This window comes from Microcebus murinus, chromosome 22 (genome assembly GCF_040939455.1).
Source record: "Microcebus murinus isolate Inina chromosome 22, M.murinus_Inina_mat1.0, whole genome shotgun sequence".
Taxonomy (NCBI): domain Eukaryota; kingdom Metazoa; phylum Chordata; class Mammalia; order Primates; family Cheirogaleidae; genus Microcebus; species Microcebus murinus.
This window is the reverse complement of record NC_134125.1, coordinates 20817247-20842622: the sequence shown is the minus strand read 5'-3', so window position 1 is coordinate 20842622 and position 25376 is coordinate 20817247. Positions and strand designations below refer to the sequence as shown.

General features: G+C 46.5%; 1 protein-coding gene across 8 annotated transcripts in view; it reads right to left on the bottom strand.

The window, feature by feature from the left end:
• Nucleotides 1–1906: 1906 nt before the first annotated feature.
• Nucleotides 1907–25376, bottom strand: part of MTMR3 (myotubularin related protein 3) — a 134506-nt gene continuing 111036 nt past the window's right edge. For 2 of the 8 annotated variants that reach the window (XM_012763878.2, XM_012763880.3), the window contains 12 exons: nucleotides 24947–25152; nucleotides 24241–24372; nucleotides 22747–22858; nucleotides 19333–19528; nucleotides 18342–18527; nucleotides 15517–15687; nucleotides 14170–14315; nucleotides 11993–13400; nucleotides 10090–10200; nucleotides 9535–9623; nucleotides 8734–8760; nucleotides 1907–6810 (listed from right to left, as the gene is read on the bottom strand). In XM_012763878.2, coding sequence (XP_012619332.2) covers nucleotides 6639–6810; nucleotides 8734–8760; nucleotides 9535–9623; nucleotides 10090–10200; nucleotides 11993–13400; nucleotides 14170–14315; nucleotides 15517–15687; nucleotides 18342–18527; nucleotides 19333–19528; nucleotides 22747–22858; nucleotides 24241–24372; nucleotides 24947–25152 — 2956 coding nt within the window. In that variant the 3' untranslated portion in view covers nucleotides 1907–6638. The remainder of the gene's footprint in view (nucleotides 6811–8733; nucleotides 8761–9534; nucleotides 9624–10089; nucleotides 10201–11992; nucleotides 13401–14169; nucleotides 14316–15516; nucleotides 15688–18341; nucleotides 18528–19332; nucleotides 19529–22746; nucleotides 22859–24240; nucleotides 24373–24946; nucleotides 25153–25376) is intronic. The other 6 variants (XM_012763879.3, XM_012763881.3, XM_012763882.2 and 3 more) reach the window with 3 other exon arrangements.

Genomic DNA, 25376 nt, shown 5'->3' with positions numbered 1-25376 from the left:
GAACTTAAATCTCATCAGTTGTTCAGCAAAGCGAAGCCACATCATTCTCCACAGGACTGCTGCCATGGCAGGACTTAGGAATCCTTAGATGCTGCCTCAATCCCAGCAAGCAATTTCTCCCAGCTCTCCCCTCCCACTGCCTTTACACAATTTTAAAGCATCAGTGCACATGCAGACCTGCATGTTTAAAAATTCTTTACTACATATATCAACTCTCATCTTTGACTAGTGAAATATTTGCAATTTAGTGCAAAATTCAGATCAGAATGCTTCAGAGTCAAAATTTTACCCCTGTAAGGTAGAAGCAGCCAGGGTAGGGCCTAGTTTTAATATATGGTGGAAGGAAGCGCTGCCCAGCTCCGATTGTTCCAATGTCTGTTGGAAGCCAGAGACAGAAATGCCATCTCATTTCATGGGATGGTGGGGAAGGGAGCATTTACCAAGAACCCACATTCAAACCCGACTTAGGAGCCAAGTGCTCTGCTGTAGATGAGGAAATGGCTCAGAGAGTTCCTTGAACACCCACAGGCAACTCAGCTGGCACAGCAGGGCTGGGATTCCACCCTAGGCCTGTGGCCTCTGAAACTCAGGTTCTTTCTACCACGCTGGTAGTTTTCAAGGTGACTTTTGTGTTCGTGCATCAGGCGTTCTCTGAAAACATGTTCCACATGTCATATTTATTAATAACCATCTTTAAACCATGCACACTCAAGAGTTTAACACACACACTAGCTGAGGCTACCTGAGACCTCACAGTAAGGTCTCCACTGCTACGTGGGTGTGGACTTCGCAGGGGTCACTGACAGGAGGCACTGGTCCAGTGCTGCGATCATAAAGCCCAGGCCCAACTCAGTGCTAGTGGCCCTCACCTTGGAGTCATTCTAATGCTTATAACCTTTGGGTGTTTCTTACCTGGTACATGGAGGGTAAGGACTGAAAGCAGGTGTTGGATATTCTATTAATCCCCCTTTTCACATATCTACTTCAGTGTTGTCAATAACCAGAGCCAGCAGGCAAGCTGTGACTATTACCATTTGCCACTACTCTGTAAAACTCAGGATTTTCCCCCCATATTGTACAACCAAAACAAAATTCAGAAATAAACTGGATGCTGAGACAGTTCAAAATAGCCATTTGCATTCATTAAAAATGTTCTTCCCCACCCAACATGTTATGACTTGAACATAGATGATTCATGCTAAGAAAGTATCACTTGTTTTTATGTATTTGAAATGTTAAATAACAAACACTGGATTATACTGTAATATCATAGCCTTTCCATTTTGGTTAGGATGGCTCTTGATTGAAGCCTTTTGGTAGCAACTATACTAAACTGCTCTCCAAGATTTCTGGCTTGGCTAACTCAAAGAGAACCATGTTAATATAGCTATTTACATAAGGCTGTCTTCTGGAAGCCCAGGAGCACAAGAGGGGGAAGAAGTCAGGAAAGTTTTCTTTGTTCAAATTCTGCTGTAAACTCACTGGATATTCTGGATGTCTCTGCCCCTCTCTGGGCCTCAGTTTCCTCAATGAAAAAAGAGGCTGGATTAAGTTAGCAGTTTTCAGACTTTTATTTTAAGCACCAAAACTTTTCTTCATATCAGATATTACTTGGGAGTCTAATAAATGTTTGGGTGGGCCTGGGGCTCCCTTCCCCACAGAACAGTATGAAAACCATGAAAGCAGGAGATCTAAAGTCCCTCCCGCCTCTAAACATTGGGATTTCATGCATCCTGCCTCTGGAAGACAAATACTTACCTCTACACCACCCCTTCCTTGATGAGCTCCTCCCTCCTGAACTAAGTTAGGGATAAGCCAATTCCATTCCTTGAACCTAAGACCCTGCATCACAGCACTGGCTGGAGAACCAGAGTGGCAACCCAAATCCAGGGGCTGAACAACTGTTTGTGGGTGAAAATGAGATTTATTCAACTTAAATGGTCACTGAGGCTACAGCAGAATCAATGCTGTTACAATAGGCAAGCACTATTGTCAGCAGCAACACACAGTATATTTCTTAAACAGCATCCAAGCCTCATGGGTTATGTTTTCATTTTTTAAAAAAACCTTATAAACGAGTTGGAAAGCAGTTAAAGGCCGATCTTAAATGCCAATGTAAAACAAATTTCACTGAAAATACAATTCAAATGCAACTGCTATGAGCACTGTAAGAAAAGTAGCCTAAGAGCTCAGATATAAAAGACCTTAAATGGTAAATAAAATACAATAGCAGCGTTTAAAAACTTTAACTCCCATTTCAGAAGATGCCCTTCCCCTGGCCATACCCCCCATGCCTCCAACACCTACTGGCGTAGAAAGAGGCCTTGTTCTAGCAGGGAAGCAACTGGTATCTTCACAGAACATGGAGCAGATGAATTCCATAGCAGCCGAGAGGAACAGGCCTCCGTGCGGGTGTGTACAGGTCACCTCCTACTCATGACTAGAAGCCTCTCATACCTCTGGTCCTGCCCTCAAGAAATCTTGTCAATTTCAGTAACCTCAACTTAGAACCACCTCCTTGCAAATGTAACTAGAAATTAAGCAGCTGGCACACCTACCATGTTATCCAAAATTCCAAATGGAGAATCAGTAATTTTCCTCCACAGCCCAGGGCCTGTTTTTAACTCAGCCTATCGTCAGCTAATGCAATTGGGTGGGTATGGCTGCAGCCCTGGAAACAAGGTCACTTGAATTGGCACCAGCTAAATAAAATGCCGCAACAGCACCTTCCAATCAGCCCTCATTCTTTAAAGATCAATAGAGGTCAGGGCTAGAGTTAACTTCAACAAGCATGGGCTCTCCTAGCCTCAAGTGCAAGCAGCCAAGTGTATCAGCTATCTCAAGGACAACAGCTTATAATCTTATTCTAGAATATATCTTCAATTCCCATTTTGATATTTGTTAATAGACAGAGACTGGTTAACAGATCCTCTGGCACCATTCTGTTCATTCTCCTTTAGCTGTCACAGTACCATTATTCTTAAAATATTCTTTGCTAACATGGAAAGTAACTAAACATATTGGCAAAATTAACTAGAGAAAAAATTTACTATATATCCTCACTAGAAAATCTCAGATTAAGGCAGCAGTATCATCTTTCTGGACTGAGGTTAAGGCGGCCAAAGCACAGAAAGGAAGGTAATGAGAGTGCCAGGTTAGGAAAGTTCTGAGATGAAGACATCCTGGCAGCTCAAGGTCACTGTTAGTACCCCACTGCTTCAGATCAGTTTCCTCCATGTGATAGCCTGAGGAAAGGTGGCCTTACACAGAGAGCCGCCCTTGTCCATGTGCAGCCACCTTCACCTGGGCAATTCCTTGCCTTTGATCCACATTGTGTGTGTCTCACCAGCATCCGGGCTCTTCATCTTCCTATACCCAGCAGCTCTCCATTTATGGACCCCTCCAACAGCCTCGAGGTCTTGATTTGCTGAGGGCTAAACCATTAGACCTCAGGAACAGTAGTGGCTATGTGTAGACACATGCCAGCTATGGCACATAGGTTGTTCACAACTTGGTCTGAATACAGACTGGGTTCCCTGGTCAACTGAAGGCAAATGAGGTGACACCCTCGCCCCCTAGAGGACAGACTTATTCTCAAATACCTGCTGGACCAAACTCTCAGCCTTCAGATTGGAACCAGCTGAGCTGTTTCTAAGTGCTTATACACTTTAGGCAGAGGTTACATCCAGAGAGTAACCCTAGAGAGACTGCCCCCAAAGAGTTAAGGTCCTCAGTGGGGCTCTGAGCAGGTCATTCTTTGGGCCCAGCCCACTCACCACAGATGCTGGGCTGGCAACCCCAGAGCTGGGCACAACACTAACTTTCCCAAGGAAGGTACTACGCAACACACCTCATGCACAGACCTGTGGGATGGGTAGGATGCCCAACAGTGATGTAGGTGAAAGAAAATTCACCTCTGTGAAGAGGAAGAACTAGTCTAGAAGTAACCAGATGCCACAGTCTTGCTTGGTTGGAAGCAGAAGTCAAAGACCTAAGGAGCAGAGGTTCCTCCCTGTGTCAGGGGACGGAGGATGGGAAACCTATCCTTGGGGCACATTACCCAATCACATCTAATTCTGTGTCTGCCCCTCCAAGTTCTTTCTCTGCCCACCCAATTTCTGCCATCCAAGAATAGGCAGAAGCATTTTCCAGTCCCCACCCCTCATCTCCTTTCACTTACCACTGCATGCAGGGCTCTGTTCCTAACACTGTAGGTGCAGCCTGATGCTCCCGGGGTGGGGTGGAATTAAGGGGCCAGAGCACTGGCTGCCCTGAAATCAGAGCAGCTGCCAAAAAAAGGCCCAGAGGCCGGAGGTAGTTTTAGTTATTACTGATGTGCAATTCTTCAAGATAAGAATAGCTGACTGTTGAGACGTCTGATTGCTTTACCTTCTTTTAGCTTAAGAGATCTTAGGGGCAAAATCATTAAGGAAACATGTTTCAGAGCTTGGGCATCATGGTGGGGCTCCTTGCCAAGGTCTAGAGTCGAAAAGAAATCCGTAGTTTTCCTTTGCCAAAGGTCAGTTTCCCAGCAGCACCTCTAACCACTTCTGTGTAAGAGGAAAAAGGGATGAAGAGGGGATAAACCACAGGGCAAAGAATTAGAACGTGTTAGCAAATGCTACCATGCGGAACACTCAACTTTATTCACTTTATTTATATATTTAACAATTCTAAAGTATTTACTTCTTGCTTTGACAAAAAATGAAAAATATAGGAGCAATGACTGACTCCTCTTTAGGAGAAAAGGGTTATATGTACAGCTACGGAGAGTTACGGTTCCTCCTTTACATACAAAGGAAAATATTAAAAAAGTGCTTCATTGATCAAAAAAAGGGCTAAAAGTTGCAAGCATTTATTCACACTGTACATCAGACCCAAGAAACCCGTATCATAACCTCTTGGCACCTGTCACTAGGAACTGCACAATCTTCAATTAGACTGATTTATCCCTACCTGCATGACCAGACCACACAGTGCGGAGAACTACACCTTGTTTCCCTAAACTCAAACTCTGAGCAACCTGCTACCGCTGGATGTCAGAGATGTGCGCAGATGCTTCTGGGCTTTGCCTGGACTGACAGCACCAGGAAAGGCTTCTGGGCCACACTTTAATCACACTCAGGCACACACAGGAGCCACCTTCCTGAGACACAACTTGCCCTTGGCCATGGAACTGCTTCCAAAGGGGAAGGAGAGTACAGGGCAGGGTCAGAACTCAGGCTTATCTGCCCTGTCACCAGTTAGCAGCTTTCAGCAGAGCCAAGCATGGCCCTTCCCCAAGAGGGAGGGCAGGCACAAAACATGGATGCCAAGATTACAAAGCACGAACCCTAAACTCCTCTCCACCCTTCCCACACTCACCTCTACCACAAATATTCTTGATTTAAAGCTCTTTCTGGACCATATCAAAGCTCACTGAGGAAAGGTGCCCCAAATCTCCTCCAGGCCATGTCACTTCTCTAGGGAACCCTGCAGAGTCACCAAGTGACCCTTCACTGCTGGCCAGCAGCCAGACACATGCCTACTCAGGCAGCCAGGAGCAGGGAAGAGGACAGCTGGGAGGAGGAAGGCTGATTGTATGGGGACTTGCTCCCTTTTCCAGAGGCTTGTTAACTCTAAAGGCTGATTCTACCCTCAAGGGGGAGATCCATGATTTGTTTGGCTTGGGAAAGGGGGATTTTTGGAACCCTGAGTCTGGATTTCCCTGTGCTGGCCGAGGAAAAGAGATTGTTTGGGGGACCAGGCTCTGGAAGAGGGACCCAGGTATGCCTGGGCTCAGGGCAGGCTTTGGCCTTGGCCACTGCACTCTGGCCAGTCTCCATTCTTATGCGCGAGGGTGGGAAGCACTACAGAGCCTGGCCCAGGGAGGCAGCCCCCTGAGGGAGCCCCAACCTGGGTCAAGTTAAAAACAGAATCCCACAGGGGACAACATGCTGGTGACCCATTCCCAGCCCCTCTCACCTGCCCCAAAGGATCATATACCTTCCTTCTCCAAAGGGGGGCTGAAGAGTGCCATTTACCACGTGCCCCTCCCTCCAAATGCCGATCCCATTTATCTGTGAGGTGGGGCTGGGCCAGCCCCTCCGGGGAGGGAGAAGGCACCAGGCAGTGCTCTTAGGGAAGTTGCTTCCAGCCTCCCCAACAGCGAAGGTTTCCCAAACAGCTCTGATGTGGCGGTGGCGTGAGGAATGGTCACAAATGTTAGCACTGGCTTTCTTCCCAGCTCACTGTCTCAGATCTCCACTCCTGGCTCTGACCAGCCTCCTGTCACCCAGAAGAACCAGGCAAGCCATCCCTCAGCGTCACCTGATGGCAGGTGGCTCAGCTGTTACAGAGGCCTGGCATCCTCTGGTCTTCCATCAGAAAAAAAAGAAATTAAGACAACCAAGGGACTTTGTTTTCTGAAGGCAGAGAGGAAGGATGGAAAAGGTAGGGGCGGCGGGGGTGGGGTGAGGGACAGGAAAAGAAAAAAAAAATCAATCTACAATCCAGTGGTACATCCCAAATTTCTGTCACTCCGTACAGGTAGTTCCATGCCCCCACTCCAAGTGCACGGGCCTCTTGGTCTGCCCAGGCTGTGTGGACCTGTCAGAGGAATAGCATCTTGGCCTCTGCCCACCCCAGGTCACTGAGCTTCAGTTTGAAGTGGCAGCAATGGGCTTATCCAGTTCAAGGTCAATGCTGGAGCTTGTGGGATGTAGGCTGCTATAGCAAGACTTGCACACTCGACTGGGTTCAAAGAGCTGCTGGCTGGGAACTGGAACCTTCTGGTTACAACAACTGGAGCAGAACACGTTCCCACAATTCCTTGAGATGGGAAGAAGAAATAAAACTGTTAGTTTCAGCTAGTAGGTATGGGGTGGGGGAAACCAACTTCAGAAGGTAGACTTGGCTATGTGTAATCTGGATGTGCTAGAGACTCCTCTGAGATCAAACACTTTCATTTTTCTAGCCCAGGAACAAAGTGAGCAGGGAGGGCGTCCCTATGTAGCAGAATCACATGCCACTTTCACTCCAGAGCCTAAGATACATGGCTGCCTCACCACTATGACTCGAGGTTTCCAGGTATACAGGAGGATGCTGCTCAAGAGATATCTGTGAGAACAAATGGACCCAATAATGGGTAAGTCCTGATATAAGAAAACCCAGTGGCCACATCCACCTGGACAATGGTCACTGTGTAGCTTGTGAACACTAAGAGGCCAGAGTCAAATGGAGCTGCTTTCAGGTCCTTCAGATGAGAGAAACAACTACTCAGCCCAGCTGGGGAATGATGAGCCTTGCCTAAGGGCCACTTTCCCAGGGGCTCAGAGGCAGCAACATGAAGGGTACACTGCTGCCATCTTGGATTGCTCTGCCAGCAGCATGCAAAGCCAGGAGACAAGCAGCCCGTGATGCATGCTCAAAGTGAAAGAGGAAAGGTGGAAGGACAAGAGCACAGATGAACACACGTGCACACACATACCCCTTATTAGATTGGTGTCAGTCAATTATGGCTCACTCCCCTGCTCCATGCATCTCCAGAGAAAATCAGAGCTCATCCATAAGGCCTGACTATACCCAGGGCCCAAGCCTCCCTCTCCTCCTCCCCTGAAAGTTCAGCTCTGATGCAACTGTGCCACACAGGTCCGTACACCCAGATAGTTGCCAGTCACAGCTAACAAGAAAGGGAAGTGGCAGAGGATGAGTTTCTGCCCACCTTACAACCCTCTGTACACCCACATAGTTGCCGGTCACAGCTAACAAGAAAGGGAAGTGGCAGAGGATGAGTTTCTGTCCACCTTACAACCCTACCTTTGCTGGGCCCTAAAATACAAATCATCCCAATGAACACAACAAGAAACTCCAAGGAGCCTAACAAGCCCACGAAAGACTAGGGGGAAGGCAGCTCAAGGGAGACCCTCTTTCTTAGCCTGCATCATTCACTAACTTCATTTATGTTTCTCAGAATGCAAACCTGCTGGATTAAGGCCCACTTGGGCACAGAAGGAGAGAATACTGAAGACCATTTGGGGACAAAAGAAATACTGCAAAAGGAAAAGGTGGGACACAGCGAAATGGAAGGACAAAGAACTAAAAAAAATCACAACTCTGTTTCTAAAAAGCATGAGTCAGCAAGAACCGTGGTTACACAGAAAAAAATTTTGAATGTTTACATTTATTTAACATCCCTGCTGGAGTTCAGCTGAAAAGGCTGACATGAAGTCAATCAGTTAAGCTTTTGTGATTTCTTTCAGGGGATCCTGAAATACCCTAAATGGAGTCTTCATGCTAAAACAATTATCTGGAAAGATCACACCTCCGTTCAGTCCTGGTCTCTAAAAAAAAAAAAAAAAAAAAAAAAAAAAAGAAGAAGAAACAGTGATGCTATTTGACCTGAAAGTTACTAGCATCATTCTGGGATCTTAATGACTAATCCAAAAGAAACAGCTCTGACAACCCAACTGGCTCCCACACGAGACCAGCCCCTATTGAAACACTGCTTTTTGTCACAAGCAAGAAGGCCTGGCTGACCTGTGTGGTCAGGAGGGGAGCACATGGCTGCAGCCTGACACCCTCAATGGTCTCCTCAGTCAGCTGCTTTCAGTTGCCCCCACACGCCCACCTGCCTGCCTGTGGACCCTAACCCAGGCCTCACCCCAGTGAGTGCAGAGAGGGGGGAATGACAGCGTTAGTGTGAAGTTATTGTAGATGTACAGACATCACAGATAGGTTGTTGCATATGCTCACCACGTTTGATCAACACGGTCAGCGTCCCTGCAAGGAGGGAAGAAAGAGCTCAGGAGAAGCCAACCAAAGACATTCGGGTATGGGGTGCAGGGTGGGGAGATATATGGTCCCAGAAGCATCATAACGAGGCAGAGAGGTTGTTCCATTTTCAATCCAGATTCACCCATGTGGGTGAGCCATGGCATGACTCTGATAAACGTCTTATCCCAAGAACGCTGAATATCCACCAGACAGTTGCCACCCCAGCTGGGGCAAAGCATCCCTAGTAACTCACTACTCCAATCCAGAAGGAAAAAGAAGTCAGGAGCCTTAGGACTGGAAGACTCTGTCCTTAGCTGTTCCTACTGCTTCCCCCAGCTACAAGCTGCTCACCAACGGCACAAGGGAAAACAGGTTTAGAGTCAGGAAGCAGCGAAGAGGAGTAGGAAAATGAAGTTCCCTGCCTATAGCAAGAGAACTATTTTTGCTCATAGCAGCCATGTTGAATGGGAAGAAATTTTATGCTGGGAATAAGAAATGGTGGTTTCAGTGGTGGCTGTCGCTCTACCAATCTGGGAAATAAAAAAGGCTATCATTTGCACATTTTAAAATTTAATAGTGATCATTCTGAATTGGAACAAAGATACCAAATGCAGTTCTGCAAACACTAATTTTGGAGGACCAGAAGATCAGACCCCAGGGGACTGCTTCAGACAGAACACTGCCAGCCAGATGCTCACAACCTTCCACTCTACAGGCTCTACGGGCCAAACTTTAGCCTCCATACCCAGCCCACCCTACCGCACCACCCCCCAATGGCACCTGCAGTGGTGCTTCCTGCTGGCGAGCCAGAAGGCACTATCACACGAATAGCAGTGGGCAGCCAGGTGGTCAGGGAGCCAACGGGTCATCTGCAAAACACATGGGACCAGGTTAGTGACAGGAGATGAGTCATAGCTGGAGCCAGCAGAGCCATGCTGGAGAAGCAAGAGTCACAAGGACCGCATTTAGCTCCAGTGGCACCAACCCAATAGGTTTGATGTCAACAGTACAAGAAAGGCGTCCAAATCATTTCCCTGGAGGGGCTCCAATCTCCCCTGAGATAAAATGGCAGGCAGCAGCACCCTGGGTCACTGTGAGAGCTGGCAAGGCTCTAGTTCATAGAGGCAAGGAAGAGGGAGAGCAGCTGAATCTCCCTGGCTCAGAAATTCTAAGTTTGATGTGGGTTCGCAGAAGCTGAGATGCCAAAGGCTCAAGGCTAACCGTGCTATGAGGTTCTTCCTTGGCCAGGGCACGGGGTAGGGATGGGGGTGGAGAAGAACCACAAAATGTTAATAGTTGCATACACGGCACTCAGAGCAGGGGCTGAGCCTGTACCTCTGTGTCCTGTTTATCCACCTGTTCCCAGCTGGCTTCAGAGAAAATCTCTGTGCTGCAGCGAGACAAACAGCTCTGATCCAGATTGCTTTCCGAGTCGGGGATTGAAGTCTGTTGGCAAACAAACACAGCTGAACAGAATGAACCTGGTCTCCTCCCAGAAGAAGAAAGGGCTTGGTAAGGGAGGGAACACTGAGGACTCTGGGTGGGCCTGAGTGATAGAGCTGCCGAATCTGCAGACGCATCAGCCATCAAGAACTAGGTTGGACAGGGACAGAAATGGGGCTGGGCTCAGCTGGGAGAGGGACACACGGGTTATGTGCAGTGACTGTATACAGTGACTGTGGAGTGGAAAGATAGGCCTTAGGATTCTAGAAAGTGAGGGAAAAGTGACCGAAATGCAATGGGAACTCTAGAGTGTCAGCTGCTCCAGTGGGCCTGTCAACCTAACCCTCCCACTGAGTTAATGCTGAGTGCTCTGGGCATGCCCTCCTTTCTTGGGAAGACTCTTTGGGAACATGAAAAACCATCATTAGCATGAAGGAAAAGCCAAGAAGTCACTTTGAAAGTCATTGGATGTGCCCGCCTTTAATGTACGCTGACCACTTGAGAGCCAGGCTCACACTTACACTTCAGCCTACACCAAGTCAGACCCGCCCAGAAGGACCTCCTTGAGAACTTCCCCTCTGGTATCCCCATTACTAGCCACCAAATGCCATCAGTGCTAGAAACCAATCCCTTCTATTGCTACTGCCAGCACCTGCCTTGGGGTAGGCACAAATAGTTAAGGAGAACTAAACCATGCTGGGCATGGTGGTTCATGTCTGTAATCCCAGCACTTGAGACTGAGGCAGAAAGATCGCTTGAGGCCAGGAGTTTGAGGCCAGCGTAGGCAGCACAGCGAGACCCCCCCCACCTGAGAGGGGAGAGGAGGGAGATGGGGGGAGCCGGGGGAGGAGGGCGAGGAGGGAGGGGGAGGGGGAGAGGGGGAGGAGGGGGAGAGGGGGAGAGGGGGAGGAGGGGGAGAGGGGGAGAGGGGGAGGAGGGGGAGAGGAGGAGGAGGGGGAGAGGAGGGGGAGAGGGAGAGGAGGGGGAGAGGGAGAGGAGGGGGAGAGGGGGAGGAGGGGGAGAGGGGGAGGAGGGGGAGAGGAGGGGGAGGGGGAGAGGAGGGGGAGGGGGAGAGGAGGGGGAGAGGGAGAGGAGGGGGAGAGGGGGAGGAGGGGGAGAGGGGGAGGAGGGGGAGGGAGGGGGAGGGGGAGGGGGGAGGGAGGGGAGGGAGGAGGGAAGGAAGGAAGGAGGGGAGGGGGGAGAGGGAGGAGGAGGGGGAGGAAGGAGAGAGGGAGGGGAAGGGGGGAAGGGGGGAAGGGGGGAGGGGGAGACAGGAGGGGGAGACAGGGGAGGGGGAGGAAGGGGGGAGGAGGGGGAGGAGGGGGAGGGGAGGAGGGGGGAGGTTGGAAGAGGAAGGGGAGGAGAGAGGAGAGAGAAGTATCTGGGAGGGCTAATACTTTACTAGCTACTAAGGTAGGAAGGAACTACAATTTGATAGGAATACTTGGCATTGCCCTATAAATGTCATTCTGTCCAGGAGTTCAAGCCTTTTAGAACACGTGTGATCCTCCCTCTGAAGCAATTTGATCAACCACGTAGTGTGTGCTAACTTTCTTCCTTTCTTTCTCTAACTGCCTAAGGACATCTGGGGAAAGCAGGCAAAGCAGAAAAGCAGCGGCAAGCTGCCATTTACACGGCTGAGGCTGATCTCCAGCCTCTCCCCACAGGGCTACTCTGGACCTTCCCAGTCCTTTTAGAAATCTGTACCAATCACCATGCACTGAGCACAAAGGCTGCCTGGCCTCAGCGTGCCCTGTCTCCTCAGGCAGCTATGGAGGAACCACAGCCTACTCACCACTTCATCTGCAAAGTCTCCATTAAAGCGTAGGGAGCCGGTCAGGTACTGGCTCTCCAGGCGACTCTTCAGCTCCTGAACTTGTTTCTTCAAGGTCTCCACTTCCTGCTGGTGGCCTGACTCAATCTGACGCAAGCGCTGTTGGATCGTGTCCGTGTACACAGGCATGCCATCATCATCCAGGTGGCTGCGGGAAGGCTGTTCCGGGCTACCACTTGCAGACGGCCTTCCAGAGTGGCTGTGCAGCCACTTGTGGTGCAAGTTCCTTGAGTGTAAGTGGGCAGAGCTGCAGCTTGTAGCAGACAGCTGGCGACTGAGTGAGTCCTTGTTCCTACCAGCCTCTCCACTGGCGCAGTGCCCGTTGGGTGCAGGGTACTTCTGGAGGGTGCTAAGCCTTGGGGGCTGCTCTGAGGCCTGGTTTTCAGTCTCTGGGGCACCGTTGCACACAAGCCCCTCTTTACATTCTGCTAAAGGCAAGGCACAAGGGGAACGAGTTGGACTGAGAGTGCTGCCAGGGGAAGTCCTGTGCACCAGAGACCCCACCTGGGGCCTCTCAACCAGGCTCCTCTCTGGAAGCCTGGGCTCCATGGTTTGGGGAAGCACGTCCTTGCTACTGAACCTGCCCGGGTTCACCAGGCAAGGTCTACGTTGGCCTTGGGGCCCACTTTCTGACTTTACCTTGTCATCCATTAACATGTCCATGGAACTGTCTGGGTTTGGTCCTCTGGTCTCAAAAGGGACTTGGGAAGGTAGAGAATGTGACTGTGAGGTATAGCCAACTTTTCCATCTGTTGGGACTAGGACTTTTTCCTCATTATCCTCTGCCATCTCTCCTATTGGAAGTTGCTCCACAGGGAGCTCCTGGGAATTCTCTCCCATGGGTGGGGCCTGGAGAGAACTGGGGAGAACACTGTTCCCACCCTGCTGTTCAGGAATACACTGTGAGAACAGAGACAGGCCTGGGCCTGGATTACTCTTCAGAGCAGCATCACTCAGTTCTGGGTCTTGGTGAAGTCCCATGGCTGAGCCCTCAGGCGTCTTCCTCCTGCTCTCCTTTGCTAAGAGAGCCTCCTCTTTGACTTCCTGCATCTCGGTGCTCCCCCTGTGGGCAGACTCCTCTACCCCACTCTCCTCTTTGGTGGCTTCTTGCAAAATGTTCTCCATCTGCCCCTCGGCCACTCCAGCTGCAACAGACAGCTCAGCACCCCCCAGCGCTCTGGTGGGCTTCCCCAGGGTGTCCGCAGCAAGAGGTTCCTCTCCAGGGCCAGCCAGGCTGCTCAGTTCTAGCGAGCGCCGGTGCTCCTGCCACTTCTCATTCAGGCTAGGGTCACTGCTGCGCCGGCTGGGCAGAGGCACTGTGTTGTCGCAGGCTGTGGTCAGATTGTCAAATGATCTAGTCTTTGGTAGCCTAAAAGAAAGGAGTTTGGGTGAAATGAGAATCTCAGAGACTATTACAGAGGGAAGTAGGAGATGACAGGTTTTAACGGGCTGTTGTTTCATAATTGGCCGTTACAGTTACTCATGGAACTGTGGCATCCTTAGAGTGAGGCGCAGACTGCTAGAGCAGCAAAGCCGAGTTTTTCTCCTAGTCTGCAGATTTCCTCACACCACCTTTACCCAATGCCCCATACATGCCAATCAGCTAACAGCAATTGCTATTTTTAAAAGATTCTTCATGATGCTGCTGTGTTTCTCAGCTGGTGGCAAAGTTAACATTGTTGATTTTTTGATATATTTTTAATTAATGTATTATCAATCTGAATTTAATAAAGCTATTTCACAAGTGGCAAAGCCAAACTCTCTATCATCTGACTGCATTTGCCTTTCAAGCCTTAGATGACTAATCGTGGCAAGGAAGCAGGAGCACAGAGCAGAGGGTGAAAACAAAAACCAGGGGGTCACAGAGAACCCAGAAGATTTGTTCTACAACTGAGAAACTGCTCAGTGCATGCAAAAGGAAGGAACAACGAGGCCCAGCTCACTTCCAGAAAGAAACAAGGCTCTTAGAGCTTCATAACCCAAAAATCATTATAACTTCCCCGAAAAAACTGCAGAGATCTAAGAAAGACGTTATAGAGCTAGACAATGGAATGATCTCTGGCCATTCCTGGGCATATCCCAACATAGGAATATACCCAAACAGGAAGTCAGGCCTGTGGCATGACCCCTGGGCTCACCGGCTCAGAGGGGGATCATCAGGGCTGGTGCCTGGGGCTGGGTATGGTGCACAGCTGTCGTCCACAGGGGTGGACGGGGATGGGCAGGGAAGGTACACGGCACTCCACAGCATCAGGTTACGCACATGGCACACAGGGTACAGCACCTGAAGAGAGAGGGGAGTACATAGGTTTAAACATGTCCCAATAAGTCTTCTAGAAATGTCTGGAAATGAGGATTGAGAACAAGTACCCAGCTGGAACACTCAACAGGGCTAGCAGGGTCTCCACAAAGAGGCAGCACCTGTGGATGCAGGTCTATTTCGTAAGACAACCAATACAGGACTAGAGATTATACATGACAATATTTTTCACCTAAGAGCCCCTTGTGGGCATGAATATCTAAAGGATTTAAGGATTCCTTTCTCATTAACTATTTCTCAGGTCACCTTTATTGAATGAATGATTTTCATCAGCTTAATTTGTTGCTTTTACTACATAAGAAAGCGAGTCATTCTGTTAGACAGTGATTGTCTGTTCCTCTGATACAAAAGCATGGCTTCAGTAGACACTGTCAAACCTGTTTTATAGGATCATTTAAATTAATCATGTAAAAAGGAGGATATTTTCTTCCTATACTGTTATTTCCCCAGCAGGCACAGTGAAGGAGAGAGAGAAGCAGTTAGCTTATAAATATTTTGACTACTTAAATGTAATGAGAAGCATACTAATAGTCCAGCAAAGCAATATAACCTCTAATTAGCCTCCTTTTGACTTCTTTAGGATCTAAGGTACATTCTGACAAAGGGAACATTATATCTTGACACACAGATGTACATGCCTCCTTTTCTCTGCTTAACAAAATGTTCTTTTGGGGAACAAAGTCTTAAAGGGCTTGCCAGATCTCCATGTGAGCAGAGACTCACAAAAACACACATGCCCACTGCCCATGTGACACACATTTTCCTGCTCTAAGACAGAAGCTGTAGTGGGTATCACTGCCTGCTAACAAAGGGAGGGTACTATGGGCATGGAGGCAGAGGAAGCAATTTAACTGCCTCTTTCACTCATTAGACAGAACATGCTAGAAATAAGCTGTGGAGGTGGTGCTGGAAAAGATTCGGGTTTAGGGTGGCAAAGTAGAGATGTATTTTAAGCCAAACCACCCTGAGCAGAGAATGGTCGGAAGGTCAAAGCACCACCAGGAAGCAGGCCTTTCTCAGGACAGAATGGTAGAGAAAAAATGGCACAACCCACCTGGAGACAGAAGAGATGCCTTCACAAACAGTCACTACTCAGAAAGGCTCCCATATGCCCCCCACCCACAAATTCCTTCCGATCACGCAGGAAAGGCTAATGGATACGCACGGCTTCTGACTGAGAGGAGTACAGTAGGTTTCTGAAAGCCTTATTGCCTGCCCGAAGAAGCGACCACACAGAACATGTCCGTTCCTGAGTATGCTTTTCTCCTCTCTCCTTGGCGTTGTTACACAGGAATGTTCCAAAGAGGCAGGAATAGGTATGCTGCACCAGTTTCACCTAGGGGAGTTCAATCAGGCAAAAATTAAGCAATAGGCCATGCATTTTCTGAGACACTCAGCCCAGCTGAGTCACCCTATCCTGACATCCCTGACGGCACTTCAGCTCACTATGTCACACTGGGGGAGCCCAATAAGCCACTCAACAGCCTCCTTCTCATACCACTAATTCCAGGGCCTGACCCCAACCACCATCCAAAGACAGATTGTTGGCATCCCCACTCTTAGCTTCCCTGGTAAACAGTCTGAGATTCTGAGTTAACAGCCACTCTCACAAGTGACAAAGCATATGAACTGAGTACATGAGCAGGTCTGGATACAACTCATGTCTGAGCTGAGAGCACACCTGTAAAACTACTTGTTCATTCAATAAATCATTATCGAGCATTTCACATGCCCTAGAAGTGATATGGATGCTGGCTATGTAGCAATAATTGGCCAGCGCTTCTGCCTTGATGGAGCCTGCTCTAGCTGTAGGTGAAGGGTAACCAGAGCGATGGTGTACAAGGCAGGGTGAGAAGAAAAGGACAGGTATGGGGCAGTATGGGATGGCCTCACTGGCTGAGACCTGATGGAAGTGAGAGCAGGTATATGGGCATCTGGGGGGGAGAGGATGCTCCTGGAAGAGGCAACTGCACACACACATGCTTGTGATTTTTGAGTAACAGCAAGGAGGCCAGTGTGACTAAAGGAGATTGTACAAGGGGAGAATGGTGGGAAATGAGCCTCGACAGGTAACTCTAGGAGGGCTCTGTAGGCCATTTTAAGGACTTTGGCTCTTACTCTGTGTGAAATTGTAAAGTCACTAGAGGTTTTTCAGCAGAAGAATGACATTATCTATCTTATGTTTTAGAAGGGACTCTGTGCTGGGTTGACTCTCTGGAATTAGGGCAGGAGATGATGGTGGCTTAGACCAGTGTGGCATCAGTAGAGGTGGTAATAAGTAATCAGGTTTTAGATATATTCTGAAATCAGTGCTGCAGAAATCTGATAGACTGAATGTGGAATATAAAAGAGATGAGGATAGCATAAAGGTTTATTGCTTTAAACGAACAGAAGGATGCAGTTGCCATATGGTGAAATGGAAAACTTCTGGAAGATCAGGGTAAGGGAGATATAGAAATCAAGAATAAAGTTTTGAACCTATTAAGTTTGAAATACCATTAAGACATCCAAATGGTGACACTGAGTAGTCACATAGTTGGATATGTGAGTTTGCAGTTAAGTGGAGAGGTCTGAGCTGATGATGTATAAATATGGGACTCATTAGCATATAGATGGCAATTAAAGCTACTAGACTGGATGGGAACTTTAGAGAGGAAGCACAGATGAGAAGCAGCCTGGAGGCTGAGCTGTGGAGTATTCCAACATTCAGAACTGGGGAGATCAGCATGAATCAGCAAAAAAGACAGAAAGGACTAGCCAGCGAGGTAAGAGGAGACTAAGAGCAAGGAAGTGCTATAAGGTAACTGAAGAAAGCAATTGAAGAAGTGGTTAAACTGTGCCATATGGTAATGACAGATCAAAGATGAAGACTGAGAACTGATCGCTGGATTAGCAACATGAAGGGCACAGGTCACTGGTCACCTTAACAAGAACAGCTTTGATAAAGTGGTGGGATGAATGCCTGATTGGAGTGGGTTTAAGAGAGAATGGAAAGAGGAGTTGGAGATAACAAGGAGTGAAAGACTTGAGGAGCTGTTCTTAAGAAGAGAGAAATGGGATGATATCTAGAGGGGAATTCTGGACCAAGAAAGGGTTTTGATAAAATGGGAGACATTACAACACGTATGTATGCTAATGGTCACAGTCTGAGAGGGAGGGAAGCATGCTGATACGGAAGGCAGAGAACCAGTCAGTGGAACAGATGAGAAAGGATGGGAGATGATGTACTGGCAGACAGAGGGGCTGGAAAAAGGCAAGGATAGGGTGCAATCTCTGTCAAAGGAGAGGGGGCAGAGAGCATGGGACAGAATTAGGGGGTTTGGTAGATGGATTGGAGGGAGCATGGGATATTCTGATTGCTTCTATTTCTAACTGCTGTCTAGGTTTTCTATCATCCCTTTTAGAAGCTAAGCTTAAAAAAAACCCAAGGACTTTATATAACCTAGTATATCTTGATTCACTTAGTAAACGAATGCCTGTTTACTGTTTTTTTTTTTTTTTTTTTCTTTAATAAAAATGGAAGAAAAAAAAAAATCACCCCTCAGCCAGGCACGGTGGCTCACACCTGTAATCGTAGCACTCTGGGAGGCTGAGGCAGGAGGATCGCTCGAGGTCAGGAGTTCAAGACCAGCCTAAGAGTGAGACACCCATCTCTACTAAAAATAGAAAAATTAGCCAGACAACTAAAAATCTATAGAAAAAATTAGCTGGGCATGGTGGCATATGCCTGTAATCCCAGCTACTTGGGAGGCTGAGGCAGAAGGACTACTTGAGCCCAGGAGTTTGAGGTTGCTGTGAGCTAGGCTGATGCCACGGCACTCTAGCCCGGGCAACAGAGCCAGACTCTGTCTCCAAAAAAAAAAAAAAATCGCCTATTAAACTTTAAAAAGGCTGCATAGTTTCATGTGAAAAATGGCCCACTAACATTTGTATTGACACCCCCTCAAACTGAGACAGTCTTCAAACGAAGAATCGCAAACCCAAACTCACAAGGAATGCTTCATTGAACTCAAAAGAGCAAGGAAATTGCCTCTGAAGCTGATGAACACAGTCGAGCCACTGCAGAAACACTGGGCAACGCTCATTCAGGTCATCCGAGTTCTCCCCATGACCACACCGGTCAGCAAATTTATGGCCAAAATCCAGCCACTCCATCTCCACGAGGACCTGGAAACCCTGCAGGGAAGCACCCAGGAAAGACCATGTGTGCTGGACTATCCAGACTGTGACAGTCCCAAGCCTGGTGTCACAGACAGTGATCCCCTTTAACAGCCTCCCAGTAAGCCCATCCAGCCCAGCTCCTTGGCCAAAGGCTCTATCCCTGATGGGACACACGCTTAGGGAAATTTCCCAATTCTCTCAACTCCATTCCATCATTGAAAGGGTACTAACTGTGCATTTATCTAAGCTTTCTTGATTCTGTTCATATCTTTAGCCTCTTTCATTCACTATATAAAAGCCACACCTTTTTTTCTTAATTTCTTTTATTTTTAAATCTCTGCCTTTGGTGTTATATTTACAAAGTTATGTTTGTAAAATTCTTCCCAACCTCAGATTTTTTACAAACATTCACATATATTTTGGGGTACTTTATGGCTTTTATTACATCTTTAACCCAACAGATGGTTATTTCAGAGTAGGGCTCCTTCTCCACAGAACACTCTGTGGTAATATCTAAAAATGTACTAGATACTAGATATAATAATAAACATGCCAAGATCCTTTTACAGAGCCCCATTTTCCTGGGGTAGCCAAAACTTATCCAAGTAGATAGGCTACAAAAGAAATATGTCTATATTAATACCTTGTTACCCACAATCTGCCCCATTTTACAAGGGACAAGAACTATGGTAGGTACCATCACAATTTAGCTCAAGGTAAAGGAATAATGATTAAAAACAAAGAAATTTTACTTTCTTTAGACCTGATCATAAAACCCTCAGGTTTCCCCCACTCAGCCCTCCCCTTTAGATGCACTGACCTCTATGGTTCGGTAGTAAGGGTCCAGCAAGAGCTTAGCCAAGGCCACGATCTGAGGGGTACGGTCCCAGCCATCTGAACAGTGCACTAGCACTGGTCGCTGATCACGATCCACAGCATGCACTACCAGAAGTGCTGATTTTAGAAGCACAGACAAGTGATGGAGCCATTTAGTGCTTTCAAGAGCCGAGAGCCAACTAAAAAACAGGAGGAGATAAGGAAATACTGATTTTTGACTTGTTGCATTATGCCCAATGCCTGTCAAATTAAAAAACAATTCCTAAAGATTTTTCTCTTCAAATATAACACTGGCAAAACAAACAGAAAAACTCTGTTTATAAAACATATCCAAGGATGAGACCCAAGCCCTACTATATAATAGAGGAGAGCCTTAGAAATAGACTGTATGCCAGGCACAGTGGCACACACCCATAATCCCAGCACTTTGAAAGGCTGAAATGGGAGGATCACTTGAGGCCAGGAGATTGATCAAACGACCAGCCTGGACAACATAGCAAGACCTCATATTTCTACCAAACAAAAAACCTTAAAAATTAGCTGGGTGCGGTGCCATGTGCCTGTAGTCCTGGCTACTTGGGAGGCTGAGACAGGAGGATCGCTAGAACTCAGGATTTCAAGGTTACAGTGATCCATGATTATGCCACTGCACTCCAGACTCCAGCCAGAGCAAGACCCATCTCTTTAAAAAAGAAAGAGACACTGATTAATACAACCACCTTTTGTTCCAAAATCTATATAGGTAATTTCTCAGAAAATATTTAATATTTTTCAGTCCATAAATATGCACAGTATAAGAAAAATAGCTCTTTCTGGACTCTCCACCTAAAGGAAATGTAGCCACTTCTAAGATGTAAAACAGAAAATATTTGTATTTAATAATCAGCAACTCTGCCCAAAAAAATTCTCATAAAAGAAAACCCAAATATAAATATGTCTATAATAGGATATAAGCTGGATGCCATATGCAAAAATGGTACAGACCATATTGCCTATTATCCAGACACTAACACCTACTACTCAAGTCCTAAATGTTTATTGACTAAAACTGGATGGGCCCAACCTAATGATTTAGACATATGCAAATTAGCACACTAATGGCCACACCGTATTGCTGGGCTTAACACAGACTGGATTCAGCAGGGATCTAGATGAATCTTTTTATGAAAGGCCTTTAGGAGTTATCAAGCAAGAATTGCCCCTTGAGAGTAATCACAAGCAGACCATTCTTATTTTTAACTGTGTTGACATTTTGTTTCTTGTGCTTTCCCCTACCCCTCCCAATGCCGATGAATGAGTTTGAATTTTTTCCAAATGAGACCAGATTTGTATTTAAGATGACAATCCAGGTCTTCAAACACTGAATATGAGGAAGGAATAAATACTTCTGCCAGGGACTCTGAGAAGGTTATAAAGAACTACTAAACCTTAGGGAATGAGTATGAATTTTGGGAAAAATCTAAGGAGGGGGTCTTGCCAGGCAAACAGAAAAGAGAATGTCATGCATAAACACTGGTTTCATATAGATTAGTTTGGTCTACCAACCAGACCTTAACTCCTTAGACAGCTAACCCTGTCTCGGTCACAAACATACCCACAGCACAGTGCCTAGAATACAGTAAAGAGGCCTACTGTTTAATGAATTCTAAGTTTGTTGTGGGTTAAAATCCAATCTCAAGGCTTTCTACCTCCTAGTAGGTACCTGAAAAACATTTTCTTTCCCTGATTATTTATTCTCATTCCTCACATCTCAAAAGAAACTGAAAGATAAAGCTTAAGGGAGCAAATACTAAATTACTTCCTAGCCCCTGGAGAAACAAACAAGAGAACCAGTGTGAGGTTCTCCTGAACCTAACTGAACTATTATTCAATACCAGTTGATTATTCAATACCAGGTGTGGTCCATGCCTAATGGAGAAGCTGCACTCCAAATGATCTGCCAGCCAAGGAGGTACTGCTAAGAGACCCCAAACTCCCTTGTCCTCATGGCAAACTGAAGTAGAAGCATACTATCCCCTCACCCTCCACAGTCCCAAACATGGGGGGGGGGGCGGCTTAATAGCTGTCCTATCACTGCCACAGCTGCTTTTAATTTACAAGGAAAATACTTCAATACTTTAATACTTCATTGTGATTTGCTGCCAAATACATAAAAGCAGTGCTTCCTTCTTTAATCCTCTCCCCACCTCCCAGATACTGATATGAACCAGGTTAGGACTATTATACCTTTTTGACTCTGAGTTTCAAAAACAGCTTTTTAAGAAATAATTTTAGTACATGGAAGCTATCAGATCGTGTAGTATTGATTATATCCTTTTCATTTTATAGACAAGAAAAATGAGACCCATGGTAATTAAGCCACATGGCCAAGGCCACAGTCAGTTCATGGCAGATCTCCTGGGTCCGAAGCCAGGCTCCTCCTACAGCCCACCTTAGGGGAAAGAGTGCTGCTAGCTGGGTCCTAGGAACTGTGTAGTAGATGCAAAAGGCTAATCCCCAAAGGAAAGCAGCAAGCTCATTTCTTCAGTCAAGCTTTCCTGAAAGGACACCACTTTACCCTCTGGGCTGATTGCAACTATGATGAATTTAATCATTTGCTACTGGGAATCAGTACAAGTGGTTCAGGGAGCATCTGATTTGATAAATCAAATAAAGATCGCAGCAAAACCTGATCTTGAGATTTACAGAACAGGACCCAGGGAAACAAGTATGGGACCCAGCACAACCAGGGAAAAGAAAATTCTGTCTTCTCTGGCACCGTATCTCTGGCTTCTGAAATAGTAAAAGAGGGGCTTTTAAATATTTATCTGTCAATATTTATTTTACAGAACATTCCTTCTAATTTATCTTGTATTCAAACAGTACTCTTGGAGGAGGTGTTATTTCACCTTCCTCACTGCAAATGCCAGCCATTCATTTTTAATAAGCAATAAAAATGATAATGTTTTGAGTAAATGAGAGACTAGTTTAGAAATTGAGAGATGTAAGAGGAACTGACCTAATAATAAGTTTAACCCTTTTAGAACATGAATAAATTCTCACTCTTCATGGTAAAACATTCCAGTTCACAGCAGGTAAGTGTCACTAAGGACATCAGAAATCAAACAATTAAATTACTCTGGGCCAAAAGCAATGTAGAAGCGAAGGGAGAGGTCCCCAAAAAACAAGGCAATGCTTCTGTTCTAAGGGCCAAGATTTGTTCTGTGTGCACATTTTAAAACCTTTCAAAGGGCTCGATTTTCTCCCAGCTCTTCCGCTATGCCGTCATGCTTCTGACTCAGGAAGGAGACATTCATAGAGACTGAAAGTATAACTGAAGTTTACCAAGAAACAGAAGGAAAGCCAACTCCAAACTCTTTTTTTCAAGAGCAGTAAAAAATGAAAGCCAAGGTCTTACTTTCCTGGATCTGGCATCTGAGTGCACAGCAACCGCAGAGACTGAAAACTCCTCCGAATAGAATGAATGTTTGCCATCCCCATAAACACAACTTCACAGTTCGGGTAATACTCTGGAAAGAACAATAAAGAGAACACAAATAAATATGTTGAATTTAAAGCCCACATGGCCAAATTTAAAAGCAGCAAACTGGCTATAAAATACACCCACTGCAGCTGCTGCCTAATGAAACTGCAATGTTTTGATGCAGTTTCAAAACATTGAATTTATTCAATGTTTTATTTATTAGCCCAGTGCTTTATTATAAGAGGAAAACGGTGCTTTTGAATTTTAGCTGTCTTTTTGAAAAGGGTAAAAAAGGAAGGTTAGATTTGTGAAGACGACATTGACACAAAAACTCATTTTTTTTTTTTTTTTGAGACAGAGTCTCGCTTTGTTGCACAGGCTAGAGTGAGTGCCGTGGCGTCAGCCTAGCTCACAGCAACCTCAAACTCCTGGGCTCAAGCAATCCTGCTGCCTCAGCCTCCCGAGTAGCTGGGACTACAGGCATGCGCCACCACGCCCGGCTAATTTTATATATATATATTAGTTGGCCAATTAATTTCTTTCTATTTATAGTAGAGACGGGGTCTTGCTCTTGCTCAGGCTGGTTTCGAACTCCTGACCTCGAGCAATCCGCCCACCTCGGCCTCCCAGAGTGCTAGGATTACAGGCTTGAGCCACCGCGCCCGGCCGACAAAAACTCATTTTTAAAAGAAAGACCTATAAACTTCTATCTTACCCAGGTTTACTTCTTGGGCCTCATCTAACTTGTGGCTTTCTCTTCTAAAAGAACTCAACAGAAAAATGCCTTTGTGCATTCAAATTTCACCTTGGTACAGATGCTTTTCAATTTCCAACTTAGATCACATCTAAAGCAGCAGCTTGGTGCCTCTGCCTACATCGTCAGCACACAGCCAGCGTGGGGGTGAGGGGAGAGGGTCCTCTCCCTGGGGAAAGCCAGCATTGCAACGGTAGGAGTGTTTCAAGTCAGGACAGAGGCACCTTACTGGAATTTGGTATTTACTGCTTCAATTTCCACCTCAGGTTTCCTGAGTAGAGGACCTCAGTGAGGAGTTTGTTAGGAGGCCAGTGATGAGGCATACCCTTTGGTCAAAGGCAACCAAAAGGCTGAGAAATCGAGCCCACTAAAGCAGCAGCTTTCAAACATGAACAAGCCTTATTATGGAAGAGGATCTGCTTTCCTTATCATGTACATGGGGTTTAGCACAGGGAAGGAAGATTATGTGGCTTCACTGCACTTCTTCCATTTCTCCCCAGAAAAGAACATACACAGTGGGGTAAGAATCCAAAGAGAAGCTCTGGCTCTTTTAAGACCGGATAAGGAATATGGCTTACCACTCACTTCAAATTGAGAACTAAGTTTCAGTTGAGCATGGGCTAGAGGAGACTCTTAAGGAAAAAGATTGGAGGAAAAAGCACCATACACCTCACCTGGGCATTCACAGCCGCCTCCTTTGGCTCGGTTTGCCACAGCTGCTGCATAGGAGCGTGCATCCAAGATCAAAAGCTTCTGCGGTTGAATGGCTAAACTCTCTGCTCCTGAAGTATTTGACAAAGAAGAATCTAGGGACATGGGGGAGGGGGAGGACTAAATGAACCAGTTTCTCCCAGAACTGTGCAAAATTAAAACCACAGCACATACTATGATACCAAAAAAAGATCTATAAAATGAAACTCTCTAACCCAAACCCTTGATACAAAGGACTTCTATCACTTTATAGTCTATCTTGCCTTCTTACAAAAGTTGATGGGGATTTATTCTCAAACACCAACTCCCAGAGCACACGTGGGGTCCACAGCCCAATCTTCTGTACTTCATTTCTACACCTATAGTCCTCCTTTCATAAAACCCAATATTGCCCCCTATGGTCTAGAGACACTGCAAGTCCCTATCACATAAATATTCTAATTTTTGTCACGATGGCAAGAAAGACAACACTTTAGTCTCTTAAACCAACTTTAAAACAAAGGGTCTTTCTGGTCTTTGCCAAGACCCATGACTCCTCAAATGATCCCATCAAGTGAAGCATCATACTTCTACAAAATTAACCCTATGTCTTCTAAGGAAAAGGCCATTTCAAGAAAAGGTTCTCGGATGCTATAAAAATTGCCACCATGGGTTCAGGGAGCACCTTACCAAACTCCACATCAGAAAGGTCTCCCCCATTGGGAAAGTCTCGAGAACTGTTCCTAGTTGACAGCTTGCTGCCACTCGATCGGGAGTCAGAGGCACAAGCTTTGGCTACTGACTGCACCAGGTGCTCATCATCTGCATTTCGCCAGCCCCACCAGCTAACTTCCGGCTGTCCGCAGCGGGCAATGACAGCTCCATTGCTCTGGTGCCTGTGCGGGGAACAAGAGACAACAACTGTACCCATCCCAGGGGTCCCCATTCAGATGCTCTGTACTCACACAAGTAAAAGTAGTGGATTTAAAGTGCCTTAACAAATAGCCTGTCTCTAAGTAAGTGCTGGGTTAGCTTCAAGTCCTCCCAGTATTAAAACGGGCAGAGGTCTTATGCATCAACAAAAATAAACAAAACCTATACATATCGTTCTCAATTATCA